Here is a 26,359-nt window from a genome sequence, read left to right on the forward strand (position 1 = left end):
TACAATCCTGAAGTATTTCACATTTTGCCTGAAACATAATATTCTGGGTGAGTTACATTTCATTGTCCACACGAATGCTTTTTGGTCCTATCCCAGCTCTATTTCATTTCCGTGAAAGATATTGAATTTTAAAGTTGTCTTTTATAAAAGTTGTGCTTCTCACAGAAAGGGGGAAAAAATTGAAACTACATAACTGAAGATTAAATAGGAATTTGTGGTCAGGTAAAAAAGAAATAGGCTAGACCTATAGGGTCAATGTTGTAGAGGTCACATACCATGTGAGCATTTAAAATGCAAATTACCCTGCCTTTACAGCACCTCAAACTCACAGGTCTCACTCTTTGAGTATATTTCAAATTTACTAGACTCTGATGATTGGCATCTCTCCTGGTGCTCAGCTTCACTGTGAACATTATGAACCAAAGTCCTAGATTCTTCTTTGCAAATTTGAACCTCATGATTAATCTATTCTTCTGTCAAAAATCTGAAATCAATAGTAATCCAGCTTCATGGTTTCATGTAACCACTAAATCAAATCTAGCTAATGGAATAGAATCACAGATAGGCTTTCATGCCCTCTGCTGGATGTTCAAGGAAAAAGCTACACCTTTAGCAGGAAGAACACCTCAGAAAGAAATGAATGTTATTTATCACGGGGGGAAAAATATCTGTCCTGTCAGAATTGAAATCTGAGACATCGGATTGAACAGAATATTAACGATTTATTGATGAACTAAGATGCAGGCAAAGAGTTACCGATATGAAATGACAGAATTCTTTTTCAAATATCATGATAATCCTATAATCTAAATTAGTTTTATTATTGTATTGTTTGCAGTAGTTCTCAATGGTCCATAAAGAGCATCTGCTACAGAACTTCCAAGTCTATCTGGAGGTCAGAGCCAAGTGGTGGAAACTGTAGTATTAAAAATAATACTAAGTATGTTGGAGAAATAAATTCAGGCCTTATACAATAATTAACACGTAATAGTAAGTATTTCTTAGACAATAAATGAAAATGTAACCTGTGATATTTGATAAAAGATCTATTCAGAAAAGCTTCTATGAAAACAAACTCTTTTTTGCTACAAGCCCTACCCACCTGCTTAAACCCTACCCCCAGTTTTCCTCCCCCACCTGGCTAAATAAACCAAACAACCAGAGGACAAGCATGCAGTTTGCTTACACTTGCTCTGACACATAAATGCAGCTCTCTTAAAAATGAATTCTGCCCGGCCGGCATGGCTCAGCGGTTGAGCATTGATCTATGATGCAGGAGATCGAGGTTCCCTTCCCTCGATCACATGCCCAAGGCACATGCCCAGGTTGCAGGCTCGATCCCCAGCAGGGGGCGTGCAGGAGGCAGCTGATCAGTGACTCTCTCATCATTGATGTTTCTCTCTCTCTCTCCCTCTCCCTTCCTCTCTCTGAAATCAATAAAAATGTGTTTAAAAAACATTCCAATCACTTCAACCCGGACTTTCACTATCTTCTGACAACTCCAGCTGCTGAATCATTAGTCTCATTTCCAGATGTGCTTACACTTTCCTAGGTGTTAAGTATAACCACTGACTGTTCTGTAACTACATAACTTATAGGATATGAACAAAAATTCAGAAACATGAATAAAACATAAAATTACCTGTAGCCCCATCACTTAAACACATTCATGTTTGACATTTCATTGTTCCGTATAGTATGATTTCCTGTTTGTGTGCAGTTGCAAGCTGTAACTTTGCCAAATTTTATTTGTTTAACTTTATATTATTTTATTTATTTATTTAAAATATGCCTTTATTGATTTCAGAGAGAGGAAGGGAGAGGGAGAGAGAGAGAGAAACATCAAAGATGAGAGAGCCATTGATCGCTGCCTCTTGTACACCCCGACTGGTGTCGAGTCTGCAACCCGGGCATGAGCCCTGACTGGGAATCAAACAGGGATCTCCTGGATCATAGCCTATGCTCAACCACTGAGCCATGCCCAGCCAGGCTTATATATTTTTTAAATTAAAGTAATGCATGCATTTAGTTTTAAAAGTCAAATAGTGCTATAGGCCTATTATTTTTAAAAAAACAAAACCACATTATTCTGCTACACCTAATACCACATAACATTATCTCTAAGTCTGTTTTCTTGAGTCAATTATTTTCAGCTCTTCAGTGTTTTGCTTCAGGAATTTGTGGTCTAATTTCCAAATGTTGTACTTTACCATTATTTCCTGAGTTTTCCTTTAATTTTAGATATTATTCATTAACTTCTCACAATGAGATTAGGATTTAGCTTTCTTATTAGATCCTGCCACCTTCCTTCGCACACACATCCCCTCTGCCTAGCTTGTCAATATGAATAATGCCCATTACAAAACTCAATATTAATTACTTGTATTATTCATAGCTTAACCATTTTTGAAGATTTACTCCAACTTTTTGTTTTTCTCTTTCTGATTCTGGCTCTGGACATGTCTGAATCTCTGCTTGAGTCACTGTTAAATTATGATCATTTTTATTGACTCCATGCTGGGGTAGAGTTCAGATGAAAGTGGAGACACCAAGGCAGAGAAAGCTGAGAGGTGTACTAGAGTGGAATCCCAAACTTCACTGAGACCACTTTGCACATTAACTACTGTCTATGAGTATTAATGGAGAAACATTAATTTAGTTGTATAGCAAAATGTTTGACACAGCAGTCATATGTTGAGTCCACTAATTTACTACTGAAACATCTTCCTGACCAAAAATTTTCCCTACATTCACTGTTTTGTCTATATGTTCTTTTTTAGGCCATTAAAAATGATCTCTGGGAACTCCCACTAAGGGAAAAAATTATCCCTAAATCTGATGTTTTGGACTTAAAAATATTTCTAATATTTTTGGTTGATGATCCAGATCTAAAGTTGGCTTGATTTCAGAGTTTCTTCATATGGAGGAGGGGGTCCTAAAGCGCTGAGACATGGAACAGGATGCAGGCCGGCGTTCTGAGCTGGAAGGTGAATTCCAACAGTTGGATTCACAGCTGCTTCTGTCCCTGGAAAGAGAAAGATGAAGATTTGTAATCCTTCCACTCAGCATAAAACAGATGTATGTGAAGTGCCTAGTGAAAGCTGACATTTCTTGAATCGCTGGAGCAACAGCAAATTATTTGTGCACTTAGGGGAAAATTTGCAATCATCTTAGTCACTATAGCAAGGAAATTTGCTCTCAGGAACTGATTACTGTAGCTGCCCCTTATTGGTGGTTTTGCTTTCCCCAGTTTAGTTAGCCAAGGTCAACCATAGTCCAAAAATATTAAAGGAAAAATTTCAGAAACAAATGATTGATAAATTTTAAATCGCATGCTGTTCTGAGTAATGTGACGAAATCCTGAGCCATCTCACTCAGTCCCACCCAGGATGTAAATCGTCCCTTTGTCCAGCGTACCCATGCAGTATATCTACCTGCCCACTAGCCACTTAGTAGCCGTCTAGGTTATTAGACTGACTGTCCAAGTATTGCAGTGCTTCTGCTCAAGTAACTCTTGCTTTACTTAATGTCCCCAAAGCCATTCACATAACTTTTATTAGAGTATGTTGCTATAATTGTTCTATTTTATTGTTATTGTTGTTAATCCCTTACTGTCTTTAATTTATAAATTAAACTTTATCATAGGTATGTATGCACAAGGAAAAATAGAATATGTAGTACATATATTCTGTACTATCCGCAGCTTCTGACATCCATCCACTGGAGGTCTTAAAAAGTATCCCCCACAGGTAAGAGGGGACTACGGTATATCATCATTGACTAACCCATCAAGAAGCATTTACAATTTAGCAGCTGAAGCTAGAAGAAATACCATTTTTGGTAGGTCAGGAAAAAAAATTCTTGTATACAGTAATGGCATTTTAGCTAATGCTCCCATCATGGGAAATACAAATCTCACTAGAAACATTAAAATGTTACATCTGAACTTCATTATTTTATATGTATGCTCTGAAAGCTGCAACTAATGCAATTAATTACTTTAAAATTTTTCTTCATGATGAATAGTAAAAATGTTAAGTTGTGAAAAGTTTGCAATTAAAGTATACACACACAATAAAGAAAAGGCATTCTTAAATTTTAAATTTTGAAATCAAAGTTCTTGACTTTTAGATTATGCAAACAACAAACCATTAAATGTTAAAAACAAGCATTTTCTTCCTCAAACTGATCACCTCAAGAGCCCATGCACTTATGCCAATAGCTCTTTTGGAAATCTTCTACTAGTATTTTCCTGAAAGACTGTTTTGGAATCACAGAAAATCAATAGTAATATTTTATAACCATTTCTTTCTTTATATCCTTTCCTTTTTTTATACGGATCTTTACCTGTCTGGGAATGATTCTTCCCAAAACAATAGTAACAACTGCAAATTCACATTTAAAAAGAAACAAGGCCCTTAATCTAAACAGCCAATTTTTTTTTTTACTGCTTTTGCACATTAAATTTAATTGTAATACAGCCACGCCCGATCAGTTATACATTCTCTCTGGCTGTTCTTTGTGTTTTAATGTCGGAAGTAAGTACTCCCACAGGGACCCTATGGCCTGCAAACTCAAACGTATCTCCTATCCCGCGCTTATAATAGAAAGAGTTTGCAGACCTCTTTCTTAAAGGATTAAGATTTGATATGATCGAGATCTTTTTACCATGCCACAGTCTAGAGAAGCTATGTATTAGGCAGTAGCTGCATCACAGGAGCCCATGTGTAGATTGCTCAAAATTATTACTTTGGGGTGGGTAACATTTATTTAGAATCACGGATTTTCATATATTTAAATATGTTTTATTTTGTATCTCACTGGTTTGCAGAGAAAAGCATAATAACTCAAATATTAATATAATATGTGAAGGGTAGAGTTAGATTTAGAATATGTCTTACCTCCTGGTTCAGCACTTTATTTAAGGAGTTACTTATTTAGTTGAAGAATTGACTTTTAGGCTATTACATAATCTTTTTGTTTCTCAGTTTTTGTTCAGGTAGTAAAGATAATGATAATATCTGCATCTATAAAAGCAAGGCTATATGAATGTAAACTGCTTAAAACAAACCCTGGCATACAGTCATTACTCATTAATGGTTCATTATGATTATTACTAGTATAAATATTAGTATTAGTATTATTCGTGTATCAAGAACTATACTATGCTAGAAATATGCATATTTTCTTTTATTTAAATTATTATTTCCCAATCTATCTTATTTTAATGGTCAAATAATATTTCAATCATTATCATTATTAATGTTATAACAGAAATTCTTAAGTGAGACATCTTGTGGCATTAGAGTCTTGCAGTTAGGAAGTTTAGGAGGATGTCAGCTGAGCCTGAGGGACTTGATAAAACAGAGTTAACACTGATAAAGTGTACTTGCCCAAGGACTTCCCTCCATTGTAGGCACTTGTACTGAGCCCCACCCATTCTCCAGGTGAACTGCCCCTAGAAAGCTCAATACAAAGTCAATGGCAATTTAGTTATCATTCTGCCTGGAGTGGTCAATCAGATTGACTTGAGAGTTATTAGCTCAAATGTGTTTCCATCACTGCCATTATCAATACTGTGCTCCAGGCAACAGAATATTGACAATTGCCCTCTGGGGTAGGAAAGTTTTATTGTTACCTCCTTAATACAGATTTGGCTACTGCTCTTGAACTTGCAGTGAATCCACAAGGCATTCATTTGATAAACATAACTAAGACATTGTGTTCAGAGAGCTTTTGTAAAATTGAACATATATCAGTTTTCAATTCCTTTCAACTCATGTTTATGTACCATGTGATTGGGAGGGGAGCAAGCATTATTTTTATCTTTTGACAAATTAAGAATCTGAGAGGTCAGTTAAAAGTTCTTGCAAAAATCCTGTGGTTTTGACAGAACTGTTGGTGAAGGTATTAGAGTCTGTTGTTTAACTGTGTAAAACCAATACACTTACTGCTGAGTGTATTTCAGATTTCCCGCATGCTTAAGAATCACACCAATGAACTTGGCTTATTTTAATGTGTCCTTTCTACCTCTTTTCAATCTTTTCCATTCTCTATCTCACCCTTTTCTTTTATATGGGGGTGACTAAGAATGCCTGAACTTGAGTCACAGTTCTTTCATCTACTAATTGTGTTGCTTAATCTCTAAATGCCTTTGTTCCATCACCTTTAGAAGGTTCAGAATGATAGTGAACCCCTTATAGAAGTATAGGAAAAAATAAATGGTATTAGAAATGTCAAGTGTTAACACAGAGCATGACACATGGTAAATGCTCAATAAATGTGGGCAGTTACAATGATCCTGCCCTTCCATGAAACTGTGTGAATAAAATACTCTCCTTACCTAAAGGAATCACAGAATATTTCCAGGTAGAACATAAAGTATAGATAAGTGACATTTAAAATGGATCTTAACACAGACAGAATCCTGGGTGTGGTGAGGGGGAGAAGGGAGCAGAGTGTAGGGCCTGCCCTTGTCTGTCTCTCTAGCCCTCCTTCACCTCCTGGACTTGGAGCATTCACATTTAGATTGGCATTTCTATTTGCCCTGAAATAAGAAAAGGGAAATATTATCTGAAATAGCAGAAGAAATGGGGTCAGGGTGAGTGGATAGTTGAAAGGCAGCATTATCAGGGAAATCAGCTCTGAGGAGAAGCCAAAATAAGTGTCCCCAGGAGTCTCACCTCAAGGTCTTCTTAGGAAGGCAGGGGACCTGCTTGCTGCTATGTCAGGGCTGAGGGGACCCAGCTCTGATATACATGAAATAGAATGAAAGATTTCAGTGTAGATTTTATAGTAACATTATTTTTTGTTAAAAAAAAAAAGAGGAGAGATAATGGCAGGGATCCTTCTCGTAGGCTCTCAAATTCTCTTTTCTAATGAACACTAGATTGTTTTTCTGTCTCCTGCTCTTCCTACTTTTCTTACCCCCTAAACCCCAAATCTTTTTGTCTTTATTTTCTTTAAATGTCTTACTTTATAAATAAGGGCTTTTATTCAGCTTCACAACCTTATTTTCAATGAAAACTTATTATCATTCACAGTTTCAGTGAATTATAAAAACAGTTGTTTATAAAAAACTTTAAAATACCTTTTAATGACTTCTTTAATCTCACTGTCTTACTTTTGTCATTACTTACTTTTTCAAACACGCATTTAAAACTAAACAATTAATCTAACAAACCCAAAACATTTTGTTTTGTTTTCTTTCTTTCTTTTTCTCAATTAGGAGTATTCTCTATCTATTCTCCGTTGGTCTTACAAGTTGATCACAAATGATAGACATTTAGGATACAAGTGGTTGTGTGAGAATTTTAATGATTTTCTCTCCTATCGCTACCATTACTAAAAAATGGATACATCCCTTTAAAAAATCACTTTCTGTGGCCCAATATGCATTTTCACTCTTGATTTACACATTTGAGGGGGAAAAACAGCTGTAAATCTGTGTTTTCTGTTGAATTATCAGAAAAGAGGGATTCCAAGAAGCTTCATGAACATAGGTAAAATAATGGGATTAAAAAACACATTGGAACACTACTTTATTTTTGCTGCTGATACAAGTGCTAAAAAAATAATAAACCTGAATTACACTAGAATTGTTAGTTTCTGATGGTTGGAAGAGGAGAGCAAGAAGGTCTCAGAGACTACTTCACGGATTATCCCATTCCCGAAGACATAATGGCAGCAAGTGGGTCCTTTCTGAGCCTATAGCAAGAGTGCTAATAGAAAACAGGATCAGATGACTTGTGGATGGAGGAAGGATAATCAGGGAAGAAGGGACCATCTAGAAGATCCGGGGACTGGGACTTGGAAGAAGAGTTGGGCTTGAAGCAGAGTCAGGTACAGTGGAGCTTTGGTTCTCGAACTTAATTCATGCTGAAGACTGCTCCAGAAGCAATTCATTTGAAAACTGAAATTCCCCCCCCCCCTTAGAAATAATGTAAATTGAATTAGTTTGTTCCAGACCCCCAAATGATTCCCTGTTTTAACCTTTCTCAATTGTCTGTGATCATTGTTTTGTGAGCACTTTCATACCCCAGCTTCACCAGCTCTCTTGATGGCCTCTTTATGTTTTACAATCATTGATTTCTCCATGCCAGTACTCAGTAGCCAGATCAGACATGAGAACACCTCTATCGTAGTTTGCAATTCTTTCTTTTTAAAATTCTATCATTGTTCTCACAACTTTCCTTTTCACTTTGCTGCTATTATTAATCTTCTTAGAACCTATGTTGATTTACTGTACATATTTAATAATAATAAGCAGCAACAAGAGCAAAAAAAAAGACCACAGAAATGTTCACAGCACAATTTCCTTACATGTTAACAGGCGAGGTTTAGTGGTAAACTGACTCATAGCCACACATTCTCTCCTTTGCTTGTCTCCTGAGAGGTGCAAGACTGATCACACAGGTATGAGCATAAAAAGGTTGTAGGTCAAGAACCAAAATTTTATTTGACAACTGAGACATTTTTCCATGAACAACTTGGCTGAGAACTGAATTGTTCAAGATGGGAGATGTTCAAGCACCGAGGTTTGACTGTAACATGATTTTAGGGATTACATAAAATAAATAGGTTTTAATATTAGTCCTTAAAATATCTTCAACTTCAAACTGTAGGTTCCTTCTCCCCTTACTCTTCATCTTTCCCTTCCCCTCCCCTTTCTTGACTTTCTTCTGTGTGTGTTTTTTTAAATGAAAAATGAATTTTTATTAAAATGTACAGGTATTGATAACATTCACTTCTACATTTTAAATGCTTAAAAAATGTATAATACTTTCCTGGTCCACCCATGATACCACAAATGGAAAGATATCCTTCTTATTCTTTTTTTTTTTTTTTTTAAATGTTTCTTTATCTTTATTGTTGAGACCATTACAGATGTCCCCCTTTTAACCCCACTGATCTCTCTTCTGGTCTTTACCCTCCTCTTTTTTCTCTAACAATATCTCCCTTTTTTTCTTACCCTCCATGTGTATAAGAGAGATTAATTCTCTCTTAATGGTGCATAAAGAGCTTAATCATAGCATGTTACAGTCTTGGAAACATAGATCCTATGAGAGGGGAAGAAAACAGAAATCTGAGCAATGGATCAGCAAAGAACTGTGAAAAGATATAATTATTGGTCCAGGGGATGCTATTGGGGTCAGAGTGTTTGGCTGAGATTTTCCAGGACATTTCCTAGACAAAAATCTCATCAGACATTCAGATGGGCTAGGCTGGTAAGGCCTTCCTTAAACACCTTAGATGAGGTCCTCAAGACAAGTATTTTCCTTTCTCTCTTCAATATTTCTAATAAAGAAAATTGGCAACCGGAGCCATGTAATATTGTCAGAAACTGCTAATGAGAGAAAGTTCCTATTTTGTGTATTTTATTATCAGTAAAGTTCAGTCCACTTCAGTCTCTAATAATCAGTCAAAATTATCCCCTTGGCTCTATTCAGTTGAGGCAACCTCCATGGGATCCTGAGAGTCAAACTTCTCAACCAGAGGTCAACGAAGAACAGAGCTATTTCAACTAATAAATTCAGCAAATAGGGGTAGTAACATGAAATGAACCCTGAAGAAAATAAAATAAAGACTAGGAGGAGCCCAAAGTTAATATAGCAAATCTAGTATCTCCATTAAAATTTTTCAATGAACCGTTTCCTACATTCTGTATTTAGAAGGGAACAACCCACCAACCCCTTTGTGCTCAAGGGGTGACAGGGAGTCCACAAACCCTGTTTCATATTCTAACATGTCACTAGTATCCTCAAGTAAGTTCTCATTCCCCCCCCATTCTGAACAGTGCCTGTGAGGAAGACTCAGCCAGTGCACCCATAGCCTGCAGAGTGGGTGTACAAAGGCCACAATAGCCACAATAACTGCATTCAGCTCCAAGCTGTGAGCACACAGTTTGTGGGGGTTGTGAAGGTAGAGGCTGTGGTTTTGGCCCTTCTCCCCATTTTTAACCATAAAAAGATCCTGGTAGTGGTTTTCTTACTTCCTTTGTGGAAAACAGCTCCTTCTGTGGAAATATTAGGCAGAAAGAATCATTTGTCTGGAGAAGTGAAAGCATAATGAGGATCCAGTGGGGAAGGGAAATCCAGTGTGGGTCTGGGTTTCCTTAAAACATGACTCCCTGGAATATTGACTTCCAAAAATTACTAGTTAAGAAGAGGTGACTAGAGATTCCAGAGAATACCACTTCCTAAATTACTCTTTTTTATTTTGTTTTAGAGAGGAGACAAAAAAATGGCAAGAAGCACAACTCTGGGAGCCACATCCATAGCAAAGAATATGTGAAGGACTGTTCACCACCTGTACAGCGCTGCTGAGCATCCAGGGGACAGGGTGGGAGATGGACAATGGATGGGACAACCTAACACCCAACCCAGTGCAGATGAAGGAAAAAATTATTGAAAAGGGGCAACTGAACCTGTGGTCTCCAAGATAGAAATCAATAAAAGAGAACTTTGTAATACAGCTTAAGCTAGGGAGAGTTTAATTGTTTCTTTATCAAAGTAAGACCCAGAGCTATACTAGTGGAACTAAGGAGGAATGGATAGAGTAAGGAAGGGAGTGAGGATTCTGGAGAGCAATGTCTACTATTAAGGAATCGCCATATGGAAATATCTGGAGGTTCAGGATATAAGCTGAACTTAGTGTAGGTGGTTAAGCCATGAATGCCCTGCCCAAATTTTCTTTGGCTTCCTACCCTTAATTCTGGACAATTTGAAGTCTATTACTTGACTTACAGCAAAGATCTATGTGGATCTATTTATTCAGTAGAGTGAGAAAAGTAGATAGCATCCTCTAAGAGAAGTAATAGCCATTTTTCCAAGTTAGTATTTAGGAACCAGAAATAATCTCTGAGAAGCCCTTGACCTAATGCCTAGAACTTGTTAGATGTGAAAAAATTTTGACTATGTTATTTAAAAATAAAACAATTTTTCTCAAGTATTTTCTTGTCCTGTCCATAATGACTTCAGGATAATATAGAGAATGTGGTCCCAATGCCCAGCACTCGGTGCTATCACGTGCAGATTTTTGAATTACCATATCCCCTTTGACCCCTTCTCTCACACACCTGTTCAGGCAGGTTCAGGCAAATTCAAAAGCATGCGTATAAACCACCATCCGGGGAATATGAAAACATTAAATAAGTGAGGGTATAACTGTGACACATAAAGTGCTTTAAAATTATAACAGTAAAAGTAGGTAACTTACTTAAATCAAAAAAACTTTTTTTTTTTTTTTTTTAAGATTCCAGGAAGACTAGAAAAGTCTTCCTTATGGTAACAGAAGAACTGAAAGGACTAGGATGAATTCCCTCTTTAGAAACTGAAGTAAGTTGAAAGGAACATAATTGCATTTGTTTATTGAATACTTCTAGTTAAATAAAGAAAAATAGGCTAAGGTGACTGTGTTGACCCCTTTGACTCATATGTATTTTTTTAGAAGGTCAGTGACCCTATTTCTCTCTGTGTTCAAAGGAAAGTAATTTTGATTTCAGGAGAAATAACTATTTTCATTGAAGATTTTAATTATCTTTCCAAAAACAGCCATTTCTCAAATTGACAATGTTTCCCTTGGTAAATAATGACTTTTAAAAAGTCAATAGTGAATATAATCACTAAACCTTAGAGTAATGAACTTTGATATTAAAACATTTTAGTTTATTTTTATCCCGCTTTTTATTTAGCTGTTAGTTTTCCCAGGACATGCTCTACACTCTCTATTGGAAATCTTATCTGGCCCAAGTTTCTGAAGTGCAAGTTGTTAATCTCTACTAAGCACTCTTGAGGCAACTGTAGTATACAGTGCAGGGGCTTAGAGGGAAAGTCTAATAACAGACGTTCTGGATGAGGCCAAGGCTTGGAGTTAATAATAACTGTATGACCTCAATTTTCTCCATTCCTTACTTCCTAGTGCAGACAGGAAAATAATAGGGAGGACATGGTTCAAGGGGTGAGGTGGGAGAAGGCAGGATTAGGACGCTGCCAATGTGTCTGGGGAGAAAAAAATATGAGTATTTATAACTCCCTGCCAATTCCAAGTTTTTCAGGCTCTGCGTTGGCAGAGGACCATTTGGAAAGTGTGGTTCAATGTTACTGTAGATAAGTGAGGCATAGAGAGCTTTGTAAGTGAGGCTATGAACACAGGGCAATATAAACTGATAGCAAAATCTCAGAAATACTTCCCTGCACCTTAAACCGTACCACTCACTAGAAGTGACCAGCCCTGTATATCTCCTCTTATCTGCGCGTCGACTGTGTAAAATGTTTAGGTTCTATCCCCATACTCAACTATAAATCATTTTTCCAAGACACACGTGTTTTTGTTGTATTGGGGTCTCTTTCTTCTAAAGTTTTCTCATTTAAACTCTCTCCCCAGTGCATGCTTTTGAATCTTCAATAAACCATGTCTTGTAAATTTACAAATCTGCTTTTCAGAGATTAGTTTTTTCATTCACCACAAAACCATAAGGTTTCAAAGAGCAAGTCCAGAAATGTGCAGGCAGTTTACCATAAACAGAGTCCAAGTCTCCGACAGCAAAAACAGCCACGGTGCCTCTTGAGGAACCGATTCTGCTTCTCCGCAGCCAGCCCTGAAGGCAGAAGAGCACTGCCCCGCAGAGCAGGGCCACCAGGAAGATCAGCAGGAAGAACCTGGAGCCAGAGAATCAGGAGAGGAGTGAGGTGGGCCAGCCGGGAACTGCAGACTCCCATCACTACCTGCAAAGGCGACAGGGACTCAACAGGAGTGACTGCAAGCAGTCCAAGAGGCTGAGTTCCTTATGCACCCCCCCCCCCACCTCCACTTGCGCATTTTCACTGAACCTGGATGTAGGCTGAGCTCAGAGTGGGTTGATCTTGCCAGGTGAGCATAATTGTTTTCTCTTTGGAAATTGGAAGGTTGTTCTAGGGAGCATGCTTTGGCTCTTTAATCCATTTATCCAATTTTCCTTTCATTCAGCCATAAATCCATTCATTCCACCAGGATTTAAACAACTGAACAGATTTTATATGTTGGGGTTGGGGATTCAAAGGTTGACAAGATAAGACATAGTCTTTGTCTTTGAGGAGCTATCTAAAAGAGAAAATTGGTAATGCTTAGTTTGGAAAGTACGAAGGCCAATATTTAGGAGGTTATAATAACTAAAAATTTCTAAAAGCCTAGCTCGTAAAAGAGGCAGTAGTCTTATTTTGAATGTTTTTTAAGGCCAGAACTAAAATCAATAGAAGAGGCATTTCAGAAGATATCAAGAGAAGGAACAATAATTTTACCTTTCAAGATTTCAACTAGGGAGCGAACTATTATTCTTAAAAACAGTAAGCTCCCTGTTATAGAAAGTATTTAAGTAAACACTGGACGACAACTTTAAAGTGATATTTCTACATATATGGATTCATATGACCTCTATTATTTTCTTAAGAGGTACGATTTCATGTGCCATGTCAGCTATTTAGGGAAAGGATTATGTATATACCACCAAAGGTTTTTATAAAACAAAGTGAACGTGTACTTACCAGACATACCAGTCATTCGGGTACTGATGTTTATAGTTTATGCACCTGGTGATAAAGAAAGAACAATTAGTGTTGGACCTCTAAATGGCCCAAACCTATTCTTTTGGACCGTAATATTTGTTTGGACTACACCTGTTTCCCCAACAATCACTTACTCACTGCCAGTCCCTCAGCACAGTTAAGCACGTGTTTCCCGAATGTCCACTTCATTCAAGGCACCGAGGACACATGCCAATGGAGACCACCCGGGGCTTAAACGGGTCATTGCATTGTAGTAGGTTTGAAGCTAGAGTTTCAAACCCTGCTGTGCACTGAGAAGACGGTGACTAACCTTCCAGGGCTAACATGTCCTAGGTATTCGGAGATGACCATTCTAAGCTGTTTATCCTGAGATCTAGAGCTCTTTAAAATGCAAATTCTCCAGGACGGTTACGGGGCCTATTAACCTTTGATATCTTGGTTTGGAATAGCAACCCTGCAATCCTGGCTGCGAAAAGAAGTTGGGATAAAAGGAAAAGGAATGAGTGTGGCCAGAGGTCCCACGTACCCAGCACTTAGGAGTTGATTTGTTCAGTCAGGAGGGTCAACTCATTTGTGTGTTTCAGCACAATTTGATTGTTCCTAAGGTAAGTTTAGAAAGCCCACCCAGAATCAAAGTTCACAGTGTGATTTTTAGGAGGTTTAACTCCTCGGGTTTGGACACATGTGCTATTCATCCCAGAGTCCCTCCCTTGGCCAGACATTGTGCTTTGAACGTATATTTGTTGATGGACTCTTTTCAGGCCTCGGTAGATGGGCTGCTGTTAAAATATCTGGGATTAAATCGTGGAAAGCTGTTCATCACAGCCCAATAAGCTTCGGAGAGGGAGCTGCACTTAATCATGTCTTCAGCCATTGTTAAAATAACACTCGGCACTTTTCAGCTTGAAAGCATTCATAAATGTCAGCTAATTTATTGCTCCCAACATGTCCGAGGAGAAAGTGTGCCCTGTTTATCACCTTTCTCTTCAGAAATGATTTTTTAACATATGTGAGCGTCAACTTAAAAATTTTACCCCAAATATTTAAGACAAAACTCAATCACCCATACAAGAAGTTTTTCGGGGATGTTTGTTTTGTTTTTGCACCTAGAGGGTTTAGCCAAATGCCCAGGTACAGATGGCTGGGGGAAAATGGCAGCTGAAGTATGACTTTAAAAAGCATCTTAAGAGAGTAATCTCAATAGAAGATTTTAAAGATAATGAATGGTACATTCTCTTAAAGGAATATTATCTATTCATCAAGAAATGTAGATTTATGTTTATAATTAAAAGCCTTGATATGTAAAATAACATAGTGCTCTCATTTTGACTTTGTGTATATTTTCTTTTATACAGATGCAATGATTTCACTAAACAGGTATTATATAGTTTTCTATATATATATATGTGTGTGTGTGTGTGTGTATAATTACTAACAATGTTTGCTTCTCTTGAAGATGGTATCATGAGGTACTTTATCTTTTCAATATTTTATATTGTTTAAATTTTTATAATGTACATATATCACCTTTGTAGCCATAAAATTTTTAAATATTATGTTAAAAATATAAAAAATTTAAAAAATACAGTATCCCACTTTAGAGATGGATATAAGAAACTGTTCTCGGTGACTTAGCCAAATAAAATAACAGAAGGCTCTTGTTTTTGGGTCTTGAAATCTAAGCCCATGACCAGGAATGCGGGTTGCTTCATTTCCCTCCACATATAAATCTCTGCTTCTTTTCTTTACATTTAAAGATAGATCATATACTTATTATAATGTTAATTCTAAATCTAACTACCTCATTTTATTTGTTAGCTTTAATTTTTGAGCCACTCAATATTTTTTCCGGTGCTAACAATTATGCAAACTGACTTATTTCATGCTCTCTTTCTGACCCTGTGCACCTACTGGTAGATTTTCTGATATGCAACAAAATGCTCAGGAAGTAGTTAGCTGAAAAAATGCAAAGTGATGATGTAATTTAAGAATTGCGGACACCTTTGGGATCATTTATTTCCCCCTTAGGATTTTACAAACTCTGCCACTGAGACCCAGAGTGGGGAAGTAAGTGGGGAGATCACTAGCTGCCCAGAGAACTTAAACTAGATTATCGGTCTTCCCTCCCACCATTATTTCCATGTCTTTCTCAAGTTCAATTTTTAAACAGAAGTTCTTTGAATTGTTAGAAAAAGTACCTGGACTGTAACAATATTCCAATTATACTCAAATTTTAAATATAAGATTTTCAGTGTAGAAAGTTACATATTTTAAAGATGAAATTATTGTCTTCAGATTTGTATATGCCTCGTGAAATTGAGATAAGGGTATACAAAAAAACAAAACACCTGGGGAAAATGAGAACTGACCATGTTTCAGGAAGACATTTCCGATATCAGACTTCTCTAGAAGTCGTTGTTGAAGGTGGTCCTTTTTGTCCCTCCCAGAATGACTACTGCCCTCTTTACTTGGTTGCTGTGGAGATGATTTCTGCTCCACAGGGATAGTTAGTGGAGTTGATCTTTATTACTGTTCTCAGGGTTGAGAAAATGTGGACCTAAAATTAACTACAAACTCATTATTTGATAAATTTAAGAATGTATCCCAGTCATTAAGTGGCACATGACTGTGAAGGGAACCAAACTTTTGCCTTTTGGGATATTGATTTTAAGCTATTTATTAGGAAACAAAAGACTCAGAAAGAACCCTTGACCCTCCCTCTCCCTTTCTGTGTAAGAGATTCAGGTGGAAAGGCCTACTCAAGGAAGGGGATCTTAGGATGTTAGCCTTAGTTTAATTTAAATTAAATATGATAAATATGAGGGCTTCAGTCAGAGGCCAGTTAGCTAGATACGATGTGTCCCGTTCTCTGAGTTGCCTAGCAAATATTGACCTGCCTCGTATGCTCCACTCTTCCTCAATGACCTGTAAATGGCCCAGTCGCACTTTTGAAATCTAAGATCCAGTCCCCTTCTTTTTCCTTTGTCAAAAATGACATATATACCCAATTTTGACATATATACCCACTGTATTTGGAATTTTTATGCTTATATGAACTCACCATGGACATGTATTAAAATTTGGATTTTCTCCTGTTACTCTGTCTCTTAATTATTAGCCCGGCTAGAAAAACTTAGAAATTTGAAGAAAAAGTATTATGTACTTTTTGGCCTCCACAACGGTATATCAAAAGCACTCTGAAATGTATGCATAATACAGGTTAGAAATTTCATTAGTTTGCTTACATTTGAAACTGATTTATCCAGAAAGCTACCTCCTATCACTGATAAGATTTATGGGTGTGGATACAGCCATAGATGATGTAATAATTCTTTCATGAACGTAAAGAACCCCTAAAACCTCAGTGGTGGAGAATGCTGTGAGCACAAATACCTAGAAATCAACTAGGCCTCTTACCCCCTATTTATTTAACAAAGCTGATGATAATAAAAATGCATTTGTTTCAGCTTTTAGAAAAATCAAGGTATTTGCATTTAAAACAATTTACTTTTCTTTTTCCTGCATGGTTACACTGGTCATTTGAAACTCATTTGGGTCTTCTTCAATGGCTTGAGCCTTTTTTAGTCTTTGAATTTTGAAGGTGCCTTTTGCTATTTACTTACATTTCATTGTCTTCACACGGTGGGTCCGAGAGCACCAACTGAAACACAGGTTTAGAACAATAAAATCCAAACATCTCATCAGTCTAATCCTCTAATACAATAGCACCTAGAGACAATGCGGGTTTATATAATTTTGTGGGTTTTTTTTTTTAAGTAAAGCTTCATAGCAGAGTCTATTGTCAGGCAAACAGAATTTTAATTGAAAAAAACAATCTCTGTGTAGATTTTCCAGCTCAGTAGTGATAAGAGATACATATTGTAAGCCAGATTCCTATCCTACACACCATTACAGATGAATGTCAAAATCTTTTTGTTTTTTAATACAGGCAGATTTTGCTTGCTCTAAAGAGCTTTTGTGCACCTTGCATTTTTCTTTGTTTTCATGTTTCAGCTAGATGATGGAGGTTAATTATTTGTATTATTTTCACACAAAGGAATCAAATTACCTATATGAAAACAGAAGTCCATGCCATTAGCATTCATGGGTATTAAATATATGCATGAAGGAGTGACTTTAACCTGTTCTAAAGCTAAGGTTGATTTAAGAGCACGTGGCATTCCTGTTGAGATTTACATTTCTCTCTTTATCAAAGAAGAAGGGAAAGTAATAGTTTTGATGGCTTTGTTTTAAAGGACCCAAACTTTAATCACTCTAACACAGTTAGCTTAGTTCTCTGTGTTGAGCCTTACAGGTTACTATAACTCACAATCACAGAGGAAAGAAAGTCCTCCTTTCTAGAGGTCTTGTTTGTTTGTTTTTTCCTTGAAATGAGACTACTCCGTGCACAATAAGAAAATCTTTAAATGTCTTTTATATAAGATTCTAAATATGAGTTGATGAGGTTAGCAAAGTATTTTCCTGGTCTATAACACAGAAATATAAAGCCAAGTAAGCAGTTACAAAATTTAAAATGATACACATGGGAATTTTGTGTGAGATATGTCTTTTTTTTTTTTCTTAATCTCAAACGCATCTTTGTCAGCGACTTATATTTCCTCCACCATGTTTATCTGGGTGAGGAGATTTGTGGGGCTGCAGATGGAGCCCTGAATTGGCCATCAGAGAGCATGGTAATGAACAATTTATAGGCACAGAACATGAGTTGCACTCTCTTTTGCTAGAATGCTGCAAATAGATTTGGATACTAACTGAGAGGAAAATGAACATTCAAATTTTGTCCATAAAGGGAGTTTATGTGTGAATAGATGAAATCATTTGGGATCCACTTGAACAGATAAACAGATAAAGCCAGCATTTCACTTTTAAGTCACTTCCTAATCTTCTGGTGTACTACACCCTAGCAAGGAGAAAGTACACAGGATTACATTATTACCACCTCGCTGCCAATGCAGTAGCTGTCAGGCTGCTGGAAATGGGGATCGAAGTCTTAATATATTTCAAACCTAAATCTCTGAGATACATTGCATTCAAGTAGCGCAGATACAGAGATGTAGGCATTAGCCTGAGTGAGATGCTAGAGCAGAGGAAACAAAATAAACTCTAACATGGTTCTGTCTACACTGTTCAGCAATGGAAAACTGTCAAGCCCCAAGTGTGGTTGTAGGCAAGAGTAAACAAACATGTCTTACATGAACCCCTCCAGAGCATTTGATATGTCAATGGCATTGTTTATTTAACAAAATTTACAGCATAGTAAAAGTAAGCAAAGGTTACATTGCACATATCACTTCAATAGCAACAGAACTAAATAAAGAAGAAATAAGACTAATAGCATGGACCATTTAGTTTTCCGTATCTTTGACCAACAAATATAAGTAGTCACAAGATTCTGGTAACACTTCCTTAAAGGGAACCTTTGAAATGTTTGAGTTAAGTTACCCAGAGAACAAATCGATAACTACTCAGGTCCTTAGAGGGCCTCTGAAAATATTTTCCCAGAAAAAGAGACGGTTACCTGGAAGAGTGGCAAACACCAGGTTCCTGTTTTGGAGATCAGTGAGGTGATACTAAAAGGTCTGGATCTCGACATACTTAAGGGACAAGCTGCTCAAAGACAGCAGCTTTCCATCCCTGTTTGTTTCCCTCTTTCTCAGAACTTGTTGGCTTCTCTGTAAATTATGCTCCCTGCCGCAGCACTCGTTAACGATGGCTCCTTGTGACTGGGAAAGTGCGTGCCGGGGGCAGAAACGCTGGGTGCGTGCTCGCAGGTACTGAGAGGTCAAGGAATTTCAGGTTAAGGTCAGAACTTGCGCACTGTTTGTCAAGCCCTTAAAAGCAGGGGGCATACGTGCTGATCTGCAACACTAGCTGGCTGCTTAAACAACTGACGATATTCAAGTGCATGTTTTAGTCCAGGGTATTTCTCGGTTTTTCACAGAATCTTTTTTGCGCTTGGGACATTTCTTTGGTTTTCTTCCCCTGCTTGGTCTTCTTTGCTTTTCTTTCTCTACACATCGTTTTCAGTCCCAGATCTAACCTAACCTTGGGCATAAAGCTTTTCCTGCCTCATAATGATCACACTCGACTTTTAAACAGGTCACATTTCAATGTTTATTTTAATAAAACAACTCAAACACAGCTGCCAACAAAAATGTTTGCCAAAATACTTAGGGAAATTCCAAAAAAGAACAATGAAGAGGCATAAGCTACTGTACATTAAGATTATAAGGGTAGATAAATTTACAAAAATCAGTTCTGATGCACAATAAACAATAAGAAAAATGTACCAGAATAGAGCTCAGAAAAAAATGAAAATAAACGTAGAGATTTATTTTTGCTGCCATTTCAAACCAGGGCTGAATAGATGATATTTAGGAAATGATGAACAACTGAGTAGTTAGACGGAAAGACTGTTAAAATGCCTAACCACATTCATAATTAGAGAAATATAACTTACAATTATAATCACATTGGCAAGTTTAAAAAATTGATAATATAGTGAGAGGGGATAGATACAGGGAGACAAGATTTCTCGTACATAACTGGAAAAACTGTTTAGCCTTGCTGGAAGTCAATTAGACAATATTTATTAACCTAAAAACTGGATATATCCTTTGGCCATGAATTCTCCTGTCAGGGATGTATCTTACAGATATTACTATGTGCGGCACACATAATTATAAGCTATGATGTTCACCGAAGCATTGTTGGTAATAACAAAATATCGAAAACAGCCAGTCTCCATCAAAATGTGTCTGGTTAAATACAAAATGATTATATCCACTCAACAGAATACTAGGCAGCTGTTTAAAAAGGTGAGGGAAGACCACAGATGCTGTTGTGAAAGGGCTTCCATGAGTTATTAATGAAAAGAAATACATTATAGAACATTGTGTTCTACAGTCATGCTACCTTTTATGCAATAAATAAACAAATATAGCTAAACTCTTTTTTCACCCTATAAAACTTACACATATCTACATATATACACAGAACGTCTCTGCTTAAAACTGTTGACAGTAATTGTCTCTGTAAAAGGGAGAGGGTGAGGAACTAAAAGTAGAAGGAAAATTTACTTTTTGCTGTTAGTTTCTTCTGTGTTTGATTTTTAAAAAATTCTCTATATGTCATCTACTCATTTAATACATACATTTCTATGGACCCATTTTGAAGCCAGTCATCTAGAATTCAGAATAAGCATGTTGTAGCTCAAGCCCCGTAGAGTTCACTGAGTCCAATTCCGATGAAAATATATGAATTTGTTTATGATCACACACATAGATAGCACTAGAAAGAAAGCAGCCGTGTTAATTATCTGAACTCCATTCTGTACGGGCCATTAAGGTATATGGATTAGTCGGGCTGCATCTGGACAGGGAAGCAGACCGGGGGCCTCGGCCTGTTTAGTATGCAGCCACAGACACGGCCATGAATTTCAAAGCACAGGAAGGGCTTGGTGCCAACGCCAATAGGAGATAAGTAACCCAAGCCTACAGTATTATTTGTCCCTAAGACACCCTTCATTCTGAGTGTGTCTGAAGCCTGTAATTAAATAGAATGAAAAATAGGCTTTTCACTCCTGAGCTTATTTATTAGGGGTCAGTCAGAAGCCTGACTTCCGTCGGTGGAGTCAGTGATCTTACAAATTCCTAGGCAAGGAAGAGAAGGTCAGATGACTAGGAGAGAGTGAAATGGAAACACGGGCAGCATGTTTGGATTAGCTTTAAAAGCTGGAACTATGACCAACAGGATGCATAGATTAAATAATTCTTACCAAAAAAATGATCCCACAGCAGATGACTGACGGGGAGTATGGCAGCTGATTGAAGGTAGAGTCCATAGTCACAGTAATATTGCAAACAACGCTGCTATATTTGGTGCTAAAATAAAAAAATATGTATTTATTACCAATTTCTCTTCCCTGATTGCTATCTGTTTACTTCTGTGACTTTCTCATTCCACTCTGAAGACCAGCATGGTAGATTCAAGCCTAATCAGTCATTTCCCTAGTGGATTCCTTTCCCATCATCTTAACAGTTTGATGGTCTCAGAAAAAGAAGTCTGTCCATGATTGTCTTTTTATCTGCATAATTTTTAAGCATTTTATTTTGAGGTAATTCTAGATTTATATGCAGTTTTAAGAAATAATACAGAGGTATCATATATTCTTCAGCCAGTTTTCCCCAATGGTAACATCTTGCCTAACTAATGTACGATATGGCAACCAGAAATTTGACAGTGGTACAATCCACTGCCTGCCTGATTTTTGTAATTTATGTTTCATCATTTAAACTTTGTGATTAATCCAATAATTTTGCCCAATGCATGCTTATGTGCGTGAACTTATGGTAGCGAGTTAGCATCACTGGGATGTCAACCTGAACAATGATGATGGCTGTTCATAGCAATATGATCTCCTTGCTAATAGTATAGGGACTTCTGATGTTTGAATATAAGGGTGGAAGGAAGCAAAACTCTTAGAAAGAGGACATATACTGTGATGATACATGAGATTACAATCACAAGATTGATTGGGTACTTGGATGTTGGGTCCTATAATCCTCATCTTTGTAACAAGGGAATGGTAAATGTATGTTTAATGGTACAGTGCTGGTCACTTACCCAGCCTTTGTCCTATGCTAGGAGGAAGTAAATCCTGTAGGAAAGCATGGAGATGAGGGGATATAAAAACGATTCTCTGGATTCAGAGCCTGGCGGAAGTCTAAATTCCCTGAAGCTCTAAAGTCATATTGATATTTGTCCTTAAAGGTCATGGTGTGCAGCTGTTCAAAAACACCCAAGGGCCAAAATTCAAGGGATTAAGTAAGAATAAATAGAAGGTATGAAAAGAAGTGAGCAATGCCTAAAGAAAGGTCCAAAGAACAAGACAGGAAGCACCGGCTGCTCTGTTTATGGAAATTAAAGGAGCAAGGTAAGGTTCTAGTAGTTAGAAGGCCTGGGTTGAATTTATCTTCTCTAAAAATTGTATGTTCTATAAAACAATGGTAATAACACTGACTTATCTCCCTCACATAATTTATGTAAAAGATTAACATAAAAATACCACCATAAAATCAGACATGGCACAGACATAAGGAATTGATTACTGAAGCATAATAAAACAAAATAAGGAATCCTGAAATCAGTTTAGCTCATGAAAACTATGGGAGCCAGGGCTATGTCAGGAAGACATTAAGTAAGACAGCTTGTCTAGTGTCTGGTTTTATCATTTGTTTCTCCTCCTTAGTGAGAAGAAATATTGATTACATTGCTAAACCAATGGTCAATTTTCAGTCTTCATCTTCCTTGACCTAATTGGTAGCATTTGACATGGGTACTCACTTCTTCCTCCTTTAAATACTGTTTTTCACCTGGCTTCCAGAACAATACATTTGCTGATTTCTCTCCCACTTTGTTAACTGCTTTTCTCCCATTTTCCCTCATCTCCTTAGACTTAACATGTTAGGGCTGCCCTAAGACTAAGCCTCGACTTCTTTTTTTTCTATATACATTCACATTTTGGGGAATTTTATTCAGCCTCATAGATTGTCACCCATAAACTGACAACTACAAAATGCATAAGTCCACTCCAGACCTTTTTCCTGAACTTGTTTAACCAACTGCCAACTCCATATCACCGTTTGGATATCTACTAGGCTTCTGCAAATGAACTTGCCCCACATCTAGCTTCTGATTTTCCCATCTCCCTTCTACCTATTTATCCCCATAGAGCTTTCGTATATCAGTAAGTCTTTCCTTTTGGTTTTTTAGGCCAAAAAGGGTTGTCAACATTTTTGAGATCTCTCTTTCATATACCATCTGCAATCACCAGCAAATCCTGAATTCTGTACGTTCAACATATGTACAACTCCCCACCACTTTTTATTACCTTCACCAGGAACTTTTCACCTGAATTACTCACCAATCACCATCATCTGTCACCTGAATTAGTTCAATAGCTTCCTAGCAAGTCTGCCAGTTTTTATACCCACCTGTTCCCAATCAACCCTTAACACAGCAACCACGGTGATGGTCTTCTCTGTAAGTTAGATCCTGTCACTCCTCTGCACAAAACTCAAGTGGTTTCATATTTCCCTCAAAGCACAAAAAGGAAATCCTTGCAATGGCTTACAAAACCTCACAAGGTCTGTTCTCTCTTTCCTTTCTGGCCTCATATTCTACAGGTCTCCTCTTGACTCAATCTCTTCCAGGTACAGTGGCCTCCTTGCTTTTCCTAGAAATATCCAGGTGCTCTCCTGCTTCAGGGCCTTTGCATTTGCTCTTCCCTCCATCTGAAGGACCTCCTCACTTGTCCGCATAGCTTACCCCCTCACCGTGAGCTCTTTGCTCAAATGCCACATTCTCAGTGAGGCTTTTCATGACTACCATGTCTGATGTTACAACAACCTCTTCCCCAGCCAACACCTCCAATCCTCTTTCTATAACTTATGTTTTTCCAAGAATTTGGGGAAATGCCTATTTCTCATATTTCGTTTATGATAATTATTTATTGTTTTTCTCCCTCCTCTGGAATGAAAACTTAGTGAGGAAAAGAAATTTTGCCTATTGTGTTCACCATGTAACTCCAGTACCCAGAACAGTGCCTTTCACAAAAGTACTCAATAAATATTTGTTGAATAGATGAACTAATTGGTTAATTAATAATGAGTGAATGAGCTGGTGGATAAACTGGCTAAAGAGCATCTCAAACAGCTGGCGGACTAGAGAGCATCTGCTTGTAGGAGCTGGGAATCAGCTTCTACCTTCTACTATGGTAAAGGCACTTTCCAGCTAGTGTGAAATGGGGAAAAAATAAGTACAACTTTTAGGTTATTCTTGATGGAATTTTACTGACCAAGATATTATTAGGAGAATATAAGACAGTGTCAATCAGAAGAAAGAAAAAAGACCGAGGGAAGAGGGGAATCAGAGTTGTTACAAAAGCATAATAGATGAACCTAGATCAGGTTGGGGAGATGGAGTCTCTATGGCATTTTGAATGGAAAAACTTGACATTGGTTTGTTCTACATTCATTACTAGATTGTACCAGCAACTAAGAGGCCATGTCTGAAATGGACCATTAAATGTAGTCCTTTGCAGATTTAACACAAATTATATCACTCTGAAGAGTGCTTTGACATAACTTGGAGTTAAACATTTGCTGTAAGCCCCACTGCTTATGGTAATAATTGACAAAGCACGCTTAGGTTCAATGTGAGTAAGAGTAGGAGTTGTTTTATTAACTGGTAACATTTTTTAATTGTTAAAAGTTGCAAATTCTGGTTGTGTTTTGAAAACCATTGGATAAACATTGCAGTTGCTAAACAGCTGAGTGTATTGCTCCATTAAATATAACATGACAGATATCTAAAAAGACATCTTAGCTCCTTTAACAAATTATAGTGGATTTTTCCCCCCTCAAATATGTAAAGTTCAGGATTCTAACTTCCAAATCTGGTTTGATAAAACATTACTCAAACCTTTGTGAATGCATGAGGGAACACATAGTCTTAGTTTTCCCTTCATAGCTCACATTACTTGGTGCTGTATTTTCATTGTGGAGTGCCTGTTTTTTTTCCCTTTTCACATAAACATTAGATTTAATGTTTCTTGAAAACGAACAGTCAAAAAATACTTTTTAAGTCTTTTGTTGTTTTAAATCCAGGAGAAGTAATAGAAGAATTCAGAATTTATTCGTTTTGCTAACTTTGTTGCCAGGACAGTTATTAAAAGGCAGAAGTCTCTTGCTAGGCCAATATATCAGTATGGAAACTGGCTCTGTTTGGTTTTTGGAAAGAATACATGCTTCAGAAAGCTTATTTTATTTTTATACCCTGCATTGACGGAAACAGCCATGACTTTCTGATCCAAGGAAATTGTACTAACTGTAGCTACTAATTACTAAGTCTCTGTCACTGGACTAAGCAATATAAAAACATTGACTCACTTGAGCCTTACTATATTTTGGTGTCATATAAAGTCATCCCATTTTACAGATGGAAAAAGCAAAGCTATGAAACTTATGTAACTTGCCAAAGTTCACATAGCTAGGAAGGAACAGTTGAAATTAAGAATGATGACTGTGATGGCCAGTCATATGCATACACAAACGTTTTTCTCCTTTAACTTCCACTTATTGCCTTATAGACAAGGGCTAGAGTCATCATTCTGTTACTGAGTATCCCAGTGATGGTCACTCAAATGGGTTTTGCACCCACAGATCTTTGTTGGTATCTAATGTGTGCCAGATGCTGGGGATACAGAGATAAAATCTCAAGTCTGTTCCTCATTGTTAACACAGGCTGACTGGAGTGGATTTCCTTTGATAACAGAATGGATTTCCTTTGGAAAGAAAATGTAATTGGAATTTAAAGAGCTAGCAATTAATTTAGCACCAGAAAGAGCTCAAAGCAATGATTTTCTACCCAAATTCAACTCCTCCCTTCTTTTAACACTGGTTTTATTGAACTACTTATTCTCCTTCCATCTCCACCAATGGCTCAAACATTTGTGCCACTTATGTCCATTTATTTGCCTTGTTAATAATTAGTTTAAGCATAATACATGATCCATGATGTGACATTTTACTATTAACCTGTCCAGTGATCTCCTTCCCATTTGGACCAGTGACCCAGTTATAGACAATGAGACATGAGAGAAAATATGTTGTAGGGGACAGAATTACAGAAAACATTTTTCCACACTTAAACATTAACCAGAGGATGATAAAACCTTCCTGACTTTGGATGTTGTGTGTTTAAAATGTTACATTTATTTCATAACAGGTTTCATG

At 37.2% G+C, this 26,359-nt stretch overlaps 1 protein-coding gene across 2 annotated transcripts; it reads right to left on the reverse strand.

The window, feature by feature from the left end:
• Positions 1-704: 704 nt before the first annotated feature.
• Positions 705-19,287, reverse strand: TMEM207 (transmembrane protein 207). 2 transcript variants are annotated; one of them, XR_013998892.1, is made up of 6 exons: positions 19,081-19,287; positions 17,165-17,202; positions 13,521-13,565; positions 12,517-12,659; positions 1,992-3,025; positions 705-1,245 (listed from the first exon to the last, which is right to left on the reverse strand). XR_013998892.1 is itself a non-coding variant. In XM_081138509.1 (5 exons), exons 1-5 carry the CDS (start codon positions 19,153-19,155, stop codon positions 2,889-2,891), a joined length of 438 nt encoding a protein of 145 aa, XP_080994635.1. In that variant the 5' UTR covers positions 19,156-19,287; the 3' UTR covers positions 1,784-2,888. The 2 variants fall into 2 exon arrangements, 1 of the variants encoding a protein (XP_080994635.1); XM_081138509.1 differs by lacking the exon at positions 705-1,245 and having other exon boundaries at positions 1,784-3,025.
• Positions 19,288-26,359: the final 7,072 nt, after the last annotated feature.

The sequence above is a fragment of the Miniopterus schreibersii genome (assembly GCF_964146895.1).
Source record: "Miniopterus schreibersii genome assembly, chromosome: 5".
Classification (NCBI taxonomy): domain Eukaryota; kingdom Metazoa; phylum Chordata; class Mammalia; order Chiroptera; family Miniopteridae; genus Miniopterus; species Miniopterus schreibersii.